General features: G+C 40.0%; 1 protein-coding gene across 1 annotated transcript; it reads left to right on the forward strand.

Moving 5' to 3' along the window:
- Nucleotides 1–11,148: 11,148 nt before the first annotated feature.
- On the forward strand, nt 11,149–13,855 carry LOC147858389 (multicopper oxidase LPR1-like). The gene is made up of 4 exons (XM_087327626.1): nt 11,149–11,572; nt 11,672–12,247; nt 12,434–13,321; nt 13,614–13,855. The coding sequence occupies exons 1-4, from the start codon at nt 11,291–11,293 to the stop codon at nt 13,665–13,667; spliced, it is 1,800 nt and encodes a 599-aa protein (XP_087183752.1). The 5' UTR covers nt 11,149–11,290; the 3' UTR covers nt 13,668–13,855.
- Nucleotides 13,856–16,147: the final 2,292 nt, after the last annotated feature.

Here is a 16,147-nt window from a genome sequence, read left to right on the forward strand (position 1 = left end):
GATAATCCAACTTATTTCGAGACCTAGTTTTCTTTATGCTACTTCATTAGATCCATAAATGATCCCTAACTTGAAACTTAGGTTATTATTGTGATTAATTGAAATGATGAACATGTCAATCTACAAATTTCTTAAAAACATCGTATAAATGAGGGAAAGAGGAGTGTGAATCTCTTGAAGTTGAAGTAGACAATTCTTAAAAACAGGACATTTTGAGGTTTTTGAATGTTCAAGCATCACTCAATATCGGTGGCATTCGATGCTCGCAAAGAGGGGAATGTATCTAGTAGAACAATATTACTGCAAGTAGTATAGTTGATGGAACCACGTAGATGTTGCTCCAATGTTTGAATGATATGTTTGAGTTTGCCCACCATTTTCTGGATGATTACTCAAAGAGAATTTGAAAATTTGCTTGAAGGGTTGAAGAAAGTGTTTCCAAAATCTTGAGATAAAATGTAGGCCTCGATCACGAATGACATCATCTGGAAGACCATGATATCTAAATACTTCAAGCATAACCAAATCTAATTTCAATCGACTATTGATTTATAATGTGAATTGAATTTATGATAGTCTTTACAAGAATTCTTTGACCTTGACCAAGAATCATGATTTAGAACTACATAATTTGAGACATTTTGTGTGAATTTAATCTACAATGTGATCACTGTAAATGGAATCTATTCTAGTTGAATTTGTGAGCATTTTTAAGACAAATAGTTGCAATATGCCACAAATGATCAAGACGCAAGAGAACATGATTTTCATGGTCAAAAGCAAGCTATCCTAAATGGGGTGCCATATAACAATCGGCAACGATTCGGTTCAATTTGAGAGGGTCCAAACCGAACCGTTTAAATTTTTTGAAACCTGAACCAAACCAAACCAAACCGCGAAACCGTTAAACATTTTTCAAACCGTTAAATCATTAAACTGTAAAAACCGCGGTTTTGTGGTTCGGTTTCAATTTTCAACATAGGTCAAATTTTTAATTTTTAATTTTTAATTTTTTAAAATTTTTAAGATGTTCCTAAAATGTGAAAATAAGGTCTAAAAATGAAAAGATTGTTTAAAAACAATTTTTTTATTTTTTATTTTTTATTTTTAAATAAGGCTTGTAGATTTGGGTGTATAATTACTTTATAAAGTGTAATTTTTTGGACATAGGGGTAGTTTGGTAAATTTGGAACTTCCAGGGCATTCTGGTAAATAGACGAACTTCCATGGGTATCCTGGTACTTCTCCCTAGTATTTATTACATATCAAAGTACAAATATCATATATATATATATATATATAAGAATGACCTATTCCTTAAATGTTTAATATTTAGGTTATGTGTTCAAGGCCCCTTATGAGCGGAGTGATGTCTTGCACCTTAGTCCTAGATCTTGGTATAAATCAATACATACATACATAATGAGAGGTTTAGAGCATCAATCTTGTAACTTGTAAATTAAAGGTCTTTAAAATCAATCCTCAATGTGAGCACTCTATGTCTACATATTATAAGGATAATCTCTCTTTGTTTGGCCAAACGTAATCTTTGCATGAATTTTTCTCCCAATTATAATGTGGATTCTTAATTGCAACATTCATCAATAAAGTTCTTGAACATCCAGAGTCTCTACTCATTTTCACATGTATTACATGAAAATATAATATTTTTGCTCTCATATGTCATATTTGACCTCCAAAGACGGTAATAAAATAAATCTATAAAAAAACTCTCTCTATATATATAGTAAATAATAATGTATTAATTTTGAAAGTTAAATTACAAGTAATGGGATATGATATCTATTGGCACCCCACAAACCATACCAATAGATAACATAATCAATTGTCATGGGACCTATATCGTCCCATTTGATGAAGATCGATGCTAATGACAAACAAGATGTCGTTGAAAACTACAAATAAGTAATTCCTCACCACCAAGATTCTTGTGTCCATTGTGTTGGAGACAAAGTCGTCTATGCGGAAGATCGAGAAGCATTCGATTGCTGTTGAGTACCTGCGTATGACAATTTCTAGGTCGTTGCACAGAGAGAGAGAGAGAGACACACACACAAAAGACTCTTTATTCCACAAAGCAATAATACAACATCCAACAAAAAAAAAACCTTTACAAAAAGGTTACAAGGTCACTATATATAGTGACCGACTTAGGGCAACTACCCTTTATGCTAATTACATAAATGGCCAAAACGGGATAGTGTGAATACGTCCATTATACACATGTATTCGACACTCCCCCGTAATGGGCGTATACATGGGTTATCTAAGATTACAGGTATAGACTTAGGTTCTCGGACATATCAGCTTTGTTCGAGTCGGCAGGGTCCGAAGGCAGAAGACCGAACTGGTCGGGTCGGAACAGTTGAAGCCGATCATTAAGGAACTGATGTCGGTTGTCGGGAACCATCCTGCTCTGTGTCCAGCTCTAACCGGACTGGTTTGTCGTTACGCCCATCTGATGCCGAAGAGACCGAAAACGGTCTGCCGAAAGACACTTGGTCATTCCATCTGCGACATTGTCGGTTGTGGATATTTTCTCTAGACCGATTTTCCCTGAAATGACGCAGTCCCGAACGAAGTGATATCGAACGTCGATATGTTTGGAGGCGTTGTGGTGAACCGGATTTTTCGACAAGGCAACAGCACCTTGACTGTCGCTGTAGACAACTGGGGCCGAGTCATGGTCGACTTGTCGAAACGTGTGCGCCAGCCGACCGAGCCACAAAGCTTCTTTTGCTGCGTCGGACGCAGATACATATTCTGCTTCGGTCGTTGAGGTCGCTGTGCACTCCTGAAGTTTCGACTTCCACGAGATTGCTCCATTGCCGAATTTGAAGCAGTATCCGGTTGTTGATTTCCGACTGTCTATACAGCCGGCGAAGTCCGAGTCGGTGTAACCGACTACGCCTGAGGTTCGGTTCGGACCGAAAAGAATGCCGTGGTCTTTTGTGCCAGCCAGATATCTGAACACATGCTTGACTGCGTTCCAATGCGATCGGCCAGGATTGTGCATAAATCTGCTAACGACTCCTACGGCATGAGAGATATCAGGCCGTGTCGCGACCATCAGGTACATAAGGGAGCCGACTTCATATCTTCCCCCTCCGGACCGGATGTCGGGCAGTCTCGCTGAGAGAGCCGAAGATTCATGGGGAGCGGGGTTGAAGCAGATTTGGCTGATTGCATGTTGAAGCGTTCCAAGACACGTCCGATATAGTCGGTCTGAGACAAAAAAAGATGTCGTTTATCGCGATGCCGACTAATCTTCATGCCAAGGATGTGTCGTGCCGGACCGAGGTCCTTCATGGCAAACTTCAACCGCAGTTGCCGAATGAGATCGGCAAGTTCGCCCGCGTGGCGTCCAGAAATTAGCATGTCGTCCACGTAAATGATGAGGAAGATGGGTGATCCATCTTGAGCTGTGTTGGTAAAGAGACAATGGTCCTCATCGCTTTTTGAGAAGCCGATCGATTGGATGAAGTCGTCGAACTTCTTGTACCATTGTCGCGGTGCCTGTTTGAGGCCGTATAGACTCTTCCTGAGGCGGCAGACTAGATGTTCTTGGCCAGTTGCCACGAAGCCTTTTGGCTGCTCCATATAAATTTCCTCCTCGAGATCACCATGGAGGAAGGCTGTTTTGACATCTAGCTGAATCAGCTCCAAGTTGTCGGCTGCCACTACGCCGAGTAGAAAACGAAGGGTTGTCATTTTCACCACTGGTGAAAAAATCTCGTCGAAGTCGACGCCATATTCTTGTCGGAAGCCCTTCGCAACTAATCTGGCCTTGTACTTTGGGGTGGTCGAATCAGACGTCTCTTTTAGTCGATAAACCCACTTGCAAGGAAGAGCACGTCGGTTCCTAGGTAATTCGACCAGATCCCAAGTCTTGTTTGCCCGAATGGAGTGCATTTCCGACTCCATCGCCAGATGCCAGGTGGCGGAATCGACAGATGTCGATGCTTCTTCGTAAGACGTCGGTTCGCCGGCGTCGGTGAAGAAAATTCCAGGAGAATACCTCTCCGGAGGTTGCGACAGTCTCTCGGATCGGCGAGGTAAGATTGGACTGGTCGCATCGGGTATCAAGGCCGGATGGTCCGAAAGCGGATTGTTCTGCTGTGCCGAGTCGGGATTGTCCGAGTCGGTAGTGTAAGGTTCAGCTACCCGTGAAGCTGACCGTGTGTTGAGAGCAGGGCCTTCTTGAAGGGTCAGCACATCGGAAAATGTTACCCTTCGGACTTCGATCGGTTTTTCGACTGATGGATTCATAGCCGACTCGTTGAACACAACGTCCGAACTTCGAACGATTTGTCTGCGTTCGGGGTCCCAGAGTCGGTATCCCATTTCGCCGTCGGATCCATATCCAAGGAAAATGCATTTCCTGGACCGAGGTGCAAGTTTTCGGCGATCATCTTTCGGAATAAGGGCGTACGCCTCGCATCCGAAGATCCTCAGCTTGTCGTAATTCGGCTTACTGCCGATCCATAGTTCCTGAGGAATTTGAAGTCCTAGAGGTCTACTTGGCGACATATTGATTATGTGTACTGCCGTGAGTAGAGCCTCTGCCCAGAAGCCATCCGACAGTCCGGAGTGTTGGAGCATGGAAACTATCCGTTCTTGGATTGTGCGATTCATGCGTTCGGCAATCCCGTTTTGCTCCGGGCTGTGTGGTGCCGTAAATTCACGTCGGATGCCGCGTTGTCGGCAGAATTTGACGAATTCTTCTGATTTGAACTCTCCCCCATTGTCTGTCCGAAAGCATTTCAGCTTTCGGTCGGTTTGATTTTCTACCATAGCGAGCCAATCGGTGAAGATCGAGAAGACCCGATCTTTGGTGCGAATTGGATAAGCCCACACCTTTCGAGTCGAATCGTCAATAAAAGTGACGAAGTAAGAGGCACCGCCGAGAGACTGATGCGGCATTGGGCCACAGACGTCCGAGTGGACCAAATCGAGAGGTCTCGTTTCTCTTGGTGCTGATGTCGGGTGTGATGCGGCTGCTTGTTTGCCATACTGGCAATGCTCGCAGAATTGATGGTCCGAGAAGGAGAGTTTGGGGATGTATCCGGCTCTAGATAGGTGCGTGATGCCGGCCTTGCTGAGGTGTCCTAATCTTTGGTGCCATAGTGATGACACAGGAATATCCACCAAAAACAGGTTACCCTCTCTGAGCGTAACATGTAACGGATACAGGGAGTGTATCTTGGGTCCTCTAGCAAGCAGGAGGTTCCCCCTGTGGAGTGTCCACCCTCCCGAAGAAAAACCGGCACGAATGCCGTCTTCATCTAGTTGTCCGACTGAGATCAATGGCCTTGAGAGCTCGGGTACATGTCGGACATTGTGGAGTACAAGTGTAGAGCCACCTGCAAGGTTGAGCTCTACTGTGCCGATTCCGATGATGTCACAGTGTTGTGAGTTGCCGACTCGAACTGAGTCGGAGTGACGGATCGTATATTGCCGAAATTGGGATCGATGAGGAGTCACGTGAAATGACGCGCCCGAATCTAAGAGCCATGTGCTCGATTCTTCAGTCGTGAGTAGAACTTCTGATCCGACTGGATTTTCGATTGATAGTATATTCGGGTCGTCCGGTAGTACATCAGCTGAGAAGCTGACGTAATTGATCTCCTCATGCCGGCCACTCTTCTTGTTGTTCTTGTTCTTGAGTGCGCGGCAGTCGGCTTTGATGTGTCCGGGTTTCTTGCAATAGTTGCAGATTCGGTTATCCCGTGACTGGCTCCGTCTTCGCTGATTGTTCGGCGGCCGTGAGGAATCTCTTCCTCGTATGTTCGATCGGTCTGTCGAACCTTGTACTACGTAAGCGTCGTCTGTTGAGTCTTTGGCGAAAGACTTTCTCCGAGCTGCTTCGGTCAGGATTGCGCTCGTGACTTCGGAGTATTTAACAGCCGTGGTTGACGCGTTGCACACGGTTGTGACGAAAGTTTCCCATGATGAGGGAAGGCTGCTCATGAGTATCATTGCTCTGAGTTCATCCTCGATTGCCGTCCCCTGTGACGAGATTTGGGAGCTTATGCTTTCGTACTCATTGAGGTGTGCTTGAACCGAATCGGATTCTTTCATCCGCAAGTTGTAGAGGCGCCGGATCAGAAACATCTTCGTTGCGGCGACCTTCTTTTCGTAAGTGTCCGACAGTGTTTTCCACAGTTCGAATGCTGTCGTACACGATTGCACCGTAAAGTATACCGATTCCGATAGGTGCATCCGAATCGTGGCGCGGACGATTCTGTCCAGCTTCTGCCACTCAATTGGTTTGTATCCTTCTGGAGGTTCTTCATTTTCGATGGGATCGATTTGCCCCTTGACTATGAGATAGTCCTGCATTTGCTCCTTCCAGAAGTTGAAGTTCGATCCATCGAACTTTCGTAGACTCATTTCTGACGAGCCGGATGTTGATGCCATCAAATTCGGTTTCGGTTGACGAAGCTCGGTTCGGAGTTGACTACGAACCTTGTTGGAGTGCAGTCGGTTGGCTCACCCGATATCGTTCTAGTCGGATTTGAACCCGAGTCGGTTCGTCTTCGGAACTTGCTCGAATTGACTCCGGTAGCTTGAGGGACAGAACCGACTGGTCTTCCCGAATGTTGCCGAGTCGGAGTGAGCCCGGTTCGCTTCGGATATATATGCCGAATACCGATTATTGAAACCGATTATCTGGACCGATTCTGCTTCGGTTGACTGCAGCAACGAGAGAGACGGATCCAACTGATCCTCCCGAATGTCGATCAGCCAGATGAAGCACGAATTTGGGTTGTTGTCAAAGTTGCACAAGGGGATTTCACCTCGAGCGGTTACGATCACAAGGAACAGAGTACAACCTGCTGGCTTACTCCAAGCGAAGATGATCTAACGCGATGAGATGCAAACCTCGTTTTTCTTCTTCTTCTCTCTTCGAATGACGCAGGGAACCGAATACTGTGCAGGCTGAGACGACGGCCGACAGCGGATTGAAGGACCGACTACTGTGCAGGCTCTGATACCAGATGTTGGAGACAAAGTCGTCTATGCGGAAGATCGAGAAGCATTCGATTGCTGTTGAGTACCTGCGTATGACAATTTCTAGGTCGTTGCACAGAGAGAGAGAGAGAGACACACACAAAAGACTCTTTATTCCACAAAGCAATAATACAACATCCAACAAAAAAAAAACCTTTACAAAAAGGTTACAAGGTCACTATATATAGTGACCGACTTAGGGCAACTACCCTTTATGCTAATTACATAAATGGCCAAAACGGGATAGTGTGAATACGTCCATTATACACATGTATTCGACACATTGTTAGGGCTACGACAATCCCTCCAATAATGCCATTTTCGGTGGTAGTTATAAGCTCTCCACCTTCTTCAACTATGTTTTTCCTGAACTACGAATATTCTCTTCCACTACTCATCCTATGTTATTTTTTAACTTCTCTCACAGAACTTCTTGTAAAGGTTACACACATGGTATGTTTAACACACCTTGTGCACTCACCATTAATGTTTGGCATATGTCCTTATTGATTAGAGCTCTGCATACCTCTATGCATGAGAGCATGTTGTTCAATGTGTTCATGCATAGTGGCATACAATGTGCAACTATGAATGACTTGTTATGTCAGAGCGGTGGCGAAGCCAGATCATTGACATCGATGTTTCTCATATTATTGATGTGATGGCTTTGAAAGAACATTATGTGTATTATATTGATTAGGGATTAATATAGGCATTGAACTAGTATCCAACCCTTTGATACTAAGATAATAACTCGACATTAACTTTGTTCATAAAAAAATAAGACATTTAGTTGTAATCTCTCCTCTATTGGTGGATCTGACGAGATGTATTTATATATTAAAAATGGAAACCAAGTTTATTCTTGCATATAGATATCTTATGTATATTTTTTGTGGTTGCCTAAAACAATACTAATCTATAGCCTACATAGCACTTGCATTTGAGGCTCATAGAAAAACCCAACTCTGGATATCTCTAGTAGGAATCATCAACGTTAATCATCAACGTTTCGGCTTCGACTTGATTGGTTTGGCCTTATCCAAACCTAACCAATTAAGCCTAAACCGGTTTGGGGGTTTCCAAACATGAATTGAACCGGTTCCTAAACCGGTTTAGCCCAGCTGATTAAGCCTTAACCGGCTTGGTAACCAATTTAGGCTTAACTGGTTTAAGCAATCCCAAACCGAGCTCAAACGGATAAGGGCGCTCAAGCCTTAAAAATGGTTTGGTGGTTCAGTTTAGGCTTGAGCCGAGGTGTTGACGATTCCTAATCTCTAGAGCAAAAGGCCCTTTCCCCCATTCTATAACCCTTGTGTATCTAATGAGTGCTAAAGAATTGATCCCAAAAAAACATATTCTCAACTTAATTACATGTTGATATATATAGTGATATAACTTCCTTCCTAAGAATAAAATATTAATCTTATATTATCTAGATATTATATTTAGTTACCAACCAGGGGCTAAGGAATTAAACCCTTTAAACAACATGAGAAATGATATATATTTGAATGTTTTAACTTTTAAGGATAGAAAGAGAATTCAAAAATAGGTGTACGCAACCATTAACAATCGATAATGGTTCAGTTCGGTTTGAGAGTGTCTAAACCGAACTGTTTAAAAAAATCAAAACGTTAAAACCCCAGTTTCGTGGTTCGGTTTCAGTTTTCAACTTAGGTCAAAATTCAAAATTTTAAAATATTTCATTATTTTAATTTTTAATTTTTCAAAATTTTAAAGATTTCCTAAAATGTAAGAATAAGGCTTCAAAATGAAAAGATTTTTTCTAAAAAAAATTACAAATTTTAAAAAATAAACCGTTAAACCATTTAAACCATAGTTTCTAACTGTTGAAACCGAACCGAACTGTTTAAATTGTTAAGCCACAATTTCACGGTTCAGTTCGGTTCAAACCGAACCGTTGTCGATTGTTAGCAACCATCGATGTATACAAGGAATTCTTGATCTCCATGAGGAGATCCATAGTTATGAACCTAATAATGGCTTGACCAGAATTGTTTGAAAGCTTGGAAATGAAATTCAAATATAGTTCTACACAACCTTTGATGCATGCATACAAGTAATTGTTCATTTCCCTCTTCACTAGGATCTACCACTAAAAACGTTCCTCTCTAACCTAGTAAAAATCTCTCACCTAACAAAGACTCAACTAGAATTATTTGAATGCTGCATTGTGTAGCAAATTCCTATTTTAATCCTTAGTATTGGAAAAGGAAGAAGGAACCAAATTTAGATATGAATAGCATAAATTTCTACATGAATCATGATCCTCTAGAAATAAAATAACAACATATGTAATACATGACATCAAATGCTATGGTAAATGCTCTGATTGATATGTATGCTAAATGTGACAATCTTTTGAAAGCAAGACAAGTACTTGATGAGCATCCAATTCAAAATGTCCGTCTCTTGGAATGGTATGGTGGGAGAAAGGATATAGAAGCATTAAGCTAGTTTGAAGAAATGAAAATCAAAGGATTCTCTCTAAATCCGATAACATTTTTCTTGTGCATTGGCAGCTTGTGCTAACTTAAAAGAACTTAGAAAGGGAAAAGAAATTCATGATGACATTGTTAATATGGGTTTGCTAGAGAAAAACGTTATCCTTGGCACTGCTTTGGTGGATATGTATGCTAAATGTGACATGTTGAAAACAGTACATCAAGTGCTTTATCATATTTGTATCCATGATGTGGTCTCTTGGAATGCATTTGATTGCTGGATATGCCCAATGTGGTGAGGCCCAAGAAACCATGAGATGCTTCAACGAAATGAAATGCAAGGATATCCCTCCTAATGTTGTCACTTTCTCATGTATCTTGAAAGTGTATGGCAGTGTTGGGGCCATTCTTGAAGGAAAACATGTACATGATGAAAATATCCAGAAGAACTTGCTTGGAAAGAATTTGGTGCTTGGCATGACTTTGGTGGATATGTATGCAAAATGTGGTGCACTTAGATTGGCTACAGTCGTTCGGCATGGCTTTACAATATTCATTGTAATATTGGACTACTTTGTATATTGCCTCTGGCCACTTTACTTTTAATACCAACGGAGGATATTTTTTCAAAAATAAAAAATGCTATGGTAAATTAATGAATATTATATATGATTGAGGTTACATGTGACATGAAATGAAAAAATTGGGAGCAAATTGTAATCATGAAGTAGTACTCTTTAACGTGAATTAGATGAACCAATTGATAGAATTTTCTCCTTTCGTCATAATTTAAGGAATTCCTAAACATGAAGAGGTTCTATATTCACACAAATCTAATTAGGCCACAATGTATGAAAATTGTGCTCATCATCAAATTTATGAATGACTTATAACACTAGTGGGTTCCTCAATATTGAGCATAACCAACAACTTTAAAACTTTGACAAAATGTGAGCTACTTAATTTGTATATTATATGTCACCACCACCTTTCGGGTTAAGTTACTAGATGCTCGTGACAAATGGTACATGAGTTGGGTTCGAAACATCATTGGATGGTTCAATCCATATTCGATGTGGATGTTGAAGAGATATTTCCTTAGTCCTAGGACGAGAGAACGGTAAAGGTTGCACCTGTTGTCTACCAATTATCACGCCCATGGTAAACATAGGGTAGCCAAGTACGGAGCAAATAATTATGAAAAGCATCTAGGTAGGCTGACCACATTGCTCTCCTACTCGTCTAGGTAAGTGTGACCTCCCAAAAGAAAAAACAAACATACATTACAACAGAGTAATTTCCTTTTTGTATATATAATAAAAAGAAACTAAACAAAACCGATGATTGTGAGAACTTTTCATTTAAAGCATTGACAACACACATGCTTACTCACTCAATATAATAGCCATTTTTTAAAATGGGTTCTATGGTCCCAATCCTTAGCTTAAAGGATTTTAAGTGAGCCCACCTTGAATTTGTAATAATGATTTTAGCCAACACCTTCTTCTTCTTCTTTCCAAAAAAATTAGCCAACACCTTTGATTTCTATTATCTTGGCATCATTAAATCTTGAAGTTTCATAAGTGGTTTTAACATTGATGTTGAAGTGATGTTTTTGCACCTATTAATACTTCCATGACCAAAATTGTTTAAATACCTTTGTCCTAATCCTTTCATGTTATCAAGATTCTGCTACTGAATTGTTGTTGGAGTAATCTATCCATGTCTTGTCTTCTATCGGAAATAGTTATACTAGTATTTCACTAAAATTCCTATGTATCTTCATTATGACAAGGAAGAGGCAATGCACCCATTACAATTCACTAGTTGTGGTGAATGCATTTGTGATGTTGTGCATGTATCTCAATTTCTTCATTTTTGTAACATCATCACTCTCTAGTAATTATGACCACGAGACCAAAGTGACCCTCAAAGAAACTGCAACAAGCCTCGAAATGTTCGTGGACGAGCTTCCAAGAATGCCCATCATCAACGGCTATATCCAAACATCATCAGATGGAGAAATTCTCCCTGCCAATCTTACCATTGGCATGTACCTCAAAACATGGGTAATACATAGCTCTATAGTCATAGATTATGCATGAATTTAAGTTTTTTTTCTTTTTACTTGTTGATCTTCTCTCTTGGAATTTTATAAACCCTTGTAGAAATTCCATAGAGACCTTCCACCATCCCAAGTTTTTGCATTTGGGAAGTCAAAGGAGGAGGCTACAATTCCTGGCCCAACAATAAGGGCCATGGGTGGAGTAAAGACATATGTGAAGTGGGAGAATCACCTACCCAACCATCACCTCTTTGTTGTTGATCCCACACTTGGTGGGCCATCGAATAACACCCAATTAGTAGGTGTTCCTACAGTTGTTCACTTACATGGTGGCGTAACCGAGCCAGAGAGCGATGGTAACATGCTTGCATGGTTCACTCGTGATTTCAAACACAGAGGCCCCAAGTGGACAAAGGAAGTGTATGAATATGCCAATGTCAAAGAGACAAGTAGTATGTGGTACCATGACCACACTGATGCCTACACACGTTTGAATATCTTGGCAGGCCTTGTGGGTGCCTACAAGGTCATTAATCCCACCCTCGAATATCATACTTGGAAACTACCCCATAAGAGGTTTGAACTAGAACTTCTCGTTATGGATCGAGACTTTACAAAGATGGGACAAATCTATATGAATTCTACAGGAAACAATCCTAGTACGCATACTCAATGGCAGGTGATATTTACAAATTATACCATATTTTGCTATATTCAAAAAAATATTAGTTGTTTATACATGTTGACACCAATTTCTTACTATGTCATTGTGTATTATGCCATTCTTGCCTCAATTAAATGCATTAATAGTTGTTTATGCATGTTGACACCATTTTCTTAGTACATCACTCTTAATTCTTTTTAGCCAGAGTACTTCGGGGATGTGGTGGTGGTGAATGGAAAGGCATGGCCCTATTTGAAGGTTCAGAGAAGGAAATACCGATTTAGGATCATTAACACTAGCAATGCAAGGTTCTATGCATTTGCCTTCCACAATGGAATGCATTTTATACAAATAGGGTCTGACAATTTCTATTTGGAGAAACCAATCCGCATGAAAGAAATTGTAGTGGCTCCATCAGAAATTGTAGATGTCATTGTGGATTTCTCCATATCCAATTCCAATGTTGCAATCCTAACAAATAATGCATCATATCCCTTCCCAAATGGAAATCCTGTGAATGAGAGGAATGGCAAGGTGATGAAGTTTTTAATACATAAACAAATTTCACAAGAGACGGCACGAGTTCCAATGCAGCTCGTCAAAGTGGAGAGGTTGACATTGAACATAACTTATAAAAGGCGAAACATAGTTTTGTACGAGTTTGGTTCACCTAACAGCAAACGTCCCACTCATCTTTTGATCAATTTCAAGAGGTTTACAGATCCAGTAACAGAGATGCCCACAATGGGAACCAATGAAATATGGCATATCATTAATCTCACACCTGACAATCATCCTTTTCATGTTCATCTTGTGGGTTTCCAAGTGGTACATCAACAAAAGCTCAAAGAAACCTTGGGTGGGCTCATAAATTGTGTTGTCGAGAATCAGGGTGTGGAAAATTGTAATCTTGAGAACTTTTTTGATGGGCCTCCTAAGCCACCATTGGTCAACGAAGCGGGATGGAAGAATGTTTACAAGGTGAAACCCTTGCACGTGACATCAATTGTAGTGCGTTTCTCACTAATTGATAGTCGCCTCTTTCCCTTTGATCCCACTAAGCAACCTGGTTATACTTACCATTGCCATGTAAGCTCTCTCCCTCTCTCTCATCCATTAAAGATCAATATCACTGATATTTATGAAGCTTTTATTTTGTTAGTATGGATAATCTCAAGCTAACCATACATATTATAAAGGTCAATAAAATATTTTTAGTTCATTTCATTGATCAAGCTGGGCATCTTGTAGTTGTTAATATATTCTTCTAAATTCTTCCATCCTTACAAATAGGCAAAATGCATGAGTGTATTCTCATCCTAATCATGAAAAGCTTCATTTTCTTCTTGAAGTGCTAATTATTTGGTTATGCATGGCACAGATACTCGATCACGAAGACAATGCAATGATGCGGCCGTTTCAAATCATCCATTAAATGCTTACTCTACTAACTTGAAAACAAATCCTAGCTTTTGAGATTTTAAACATTCACAAGACAAATGGTTCATGACAATCCGCTTTTGTTTCTATGCATAGAATTGTTAATGATAGGAATAAAATATTCCTTTTCTAGTGTATAGTACAAGAAAAAATAAGAATAATAATGTTTTCCTTTTCTAGAAATGTTGTTTCACCAACTATTTTATTTTCCTCAAACCTTATATAGTTTCAATGAGTATTAAGTTATGAGAAAAGTCTAGTCACAAAAACAACCACCTTTACTAAATACTTCACCTTCATGTCATAATGTTCATTAGTCACTCTCGTTTCACATCTTAGTATTTATGCTTATTGGCCAAGTAGTTGAACTTGCAACCCTTCCAACTTATTACTCCATGTAGATGAAGATATATTGGTTTCCCTTGTTATCGTGCACACATCATAGTCTTGTGATTTTCATATTATTATTAGATGGTCATCATTTTTTGTACGAGGAATGGTCATTGGGATTGTTATAGGGCCAAAGCCATTGGTGCCTCTAGAACAAAATGGTAGTGCGATTGTTCTAAACTGCAAGTTGAGATGGTCATTTTGAGTACTTGCAAGATTAAATCGGATATGTGAGATAAAATATATGAGCTAGTAAAACAAGCTACAATTGAATTGAGTCACCAAAGGATCAAATTTGCGATAGTCTCCAACATGGCTCGAAGCAAATCAAAGGTCATCGATGATGTGCTGAAAAATTCTGGTAGAAACCCACATTCTTTGGCCATTTAAACAATTGCAATCATGTTGTCTATATACAAGAAACAATGATAAAATTGCAAAATGAATGCATGCTCATAATGAGAGGAAAATGATGTATCAATACATGATGGATTTGCAAGCAATGGATATTAAATATTTAAAAGAAGAGTTACTTGCAATAAATAAAATAACATTGCAAATTCAAGATACTTGAATGTAGGAATCGGCAATGGTTCGGTTTAGGCTTGGCCTTATCCAAGCCAAACCGGTTAAGCCTAAACCGTTTTAGGGTTCTCAAAACTAAACCGAACCGATCCCTAAACTGGTTTGGGACAAAAACACTTTAGAGGTGTGAAGAAACCCAAAAAACACAACTACCACTTCCTTTCCGAACCTCAATATGTTCATTCTCAATTGCTATTGCCCATCCCTCAACCACCTTCAGGTCGAGCTTGCTGCGTCTAGGTCCTAGGTCCAAGTCAAGAGAGAAATTGGAACTAAAATTTTGCCTATATGTACAGAAAGGAGGTCCTCATGATCGTCCACTATGCAGGCTCCTTCTCCCTCTCCGTTCCTCCCTCTCTCGTCACTGAACAATATGTTGCTTATGACTTCCTACTAGTCTCTCTCTCAACATCAAGTTCTAACTTCTAACTGTCTAATTTCTAACTTTCTAAACCCTAATTATTAAATGAGATAAATGACTTAACCGGTTTGGCAAGGCTCAAGCCGAGCCGAGTCGAGCTCAAACCGATTAGGTAGGCTCAAGCCTAAACCGAGCTGCTAAGCCATTAAAAACCGGTTTAGGCTTAAGCCGAGTCGTTGCCAAATCCTACTTGGATGCACGAAGTAGTGGCCAAAATGACAATATTAGAATCCAACAAAGAAACACTAATCAAAACAAATGTTGAAATGAAATCTAGCCTTGAGATAGAAGAAGGAGAAGAAAGAGGAGTTACTTGCAATGAAGAAAATAAGAAGAGTGCAAATCCAACATACTCAAATGGCCAAACTAGAGACCAAAATGACAATCTTAGAATCCAAAAAAGAAACACTAATCAAAGCAAATGTTGCAATGAAATACAACCCTGAGGCAAAAGGAGGTGAAGAAAGACTATTTACTTGAAATGAATTAAGAAAATTACAGCTTTGCAAACCCAAGATATTGAGATGGTTGAAGTAGAGACCAAAATGACACTAATAGAATCTCCGAAAGAATCGCTAATTAAAGTGAAATACAATCCAACCTTGAGGCCAAAAATGGTGAGAAAGAGATGGTGCTTGCAATGAAGAAAATAGCATTGCAAATGCAATATACTCAGATGCCCGATCTAGAGACCAAAAGGACAATATTACAAGTTGAGAAAGAATTGCTAATCAAAACAAATATTAAAATAAAATCTCAACTTGATAAGTTCACCATGTTTTATGGATATGTCCTATTGTTAGAGCAGTTTGGAAAAGAATGTTGAGAATTTTGTATCCTATTTATTGTAAACAAGTGTACACGTGGGGTTTTGTGAGATGGGGGGGGCTAGTTGAAGAAATATAGAATTATGAAACAGAGTCTGTCGATTTTCTTCTCCTCTCCGATGGAAGACAAGTATAATTTGGATGTCTGTTATATTACAACAAGGTTTGGTCTACAATATCTTCTTTGGTAGTTTGGGTATTGTGGAATGCACGATGTAAATGTGTGTTTCAGAAAGTCAAACAGAATGTGGT

The sequence above is a fragment of the Azolla caroliniana genome, unplaced genomic scaffold (genome assembly GCF_043228905.1).
Source record: "Azolla caroliniana isolate FFs.n. ecotype wild unplaced genomic scaffold, voAzoCaro1.0.p SCAF_11, whole genome shotgun sequence".
Lineage (NCBI taxonomy): Eukaryota > Viridiplantae > Streptophyta > Polypodiopsida > Salviniales > Salviniaceae > Azolla > Azolla caroliniana.

Bases quoted from the DNA above. Each gene is read 5' to 3' on its own strand.
- LOC147858389 (XM_087327626.1), top strand. From the start codon at position 11,291: ATGACAAGGAAGAGGCAATGCACCCATTACAATTCACTAGTTGTGGTG. The intron at 11,573-11,671 runs GTAATACATAGC...AAACCCTTGTAG, and splicing joins GCATGTACCTCAAAACATGG to AAATTCCATAGAGACCTTCC. The intron at 12,248-12,433 runs GTGATATTTACA...AATTCTTTTTAG, and splicing joins GTACGCATACTCAATGGCAG to CCAGAGTACTTCGGGGATGT.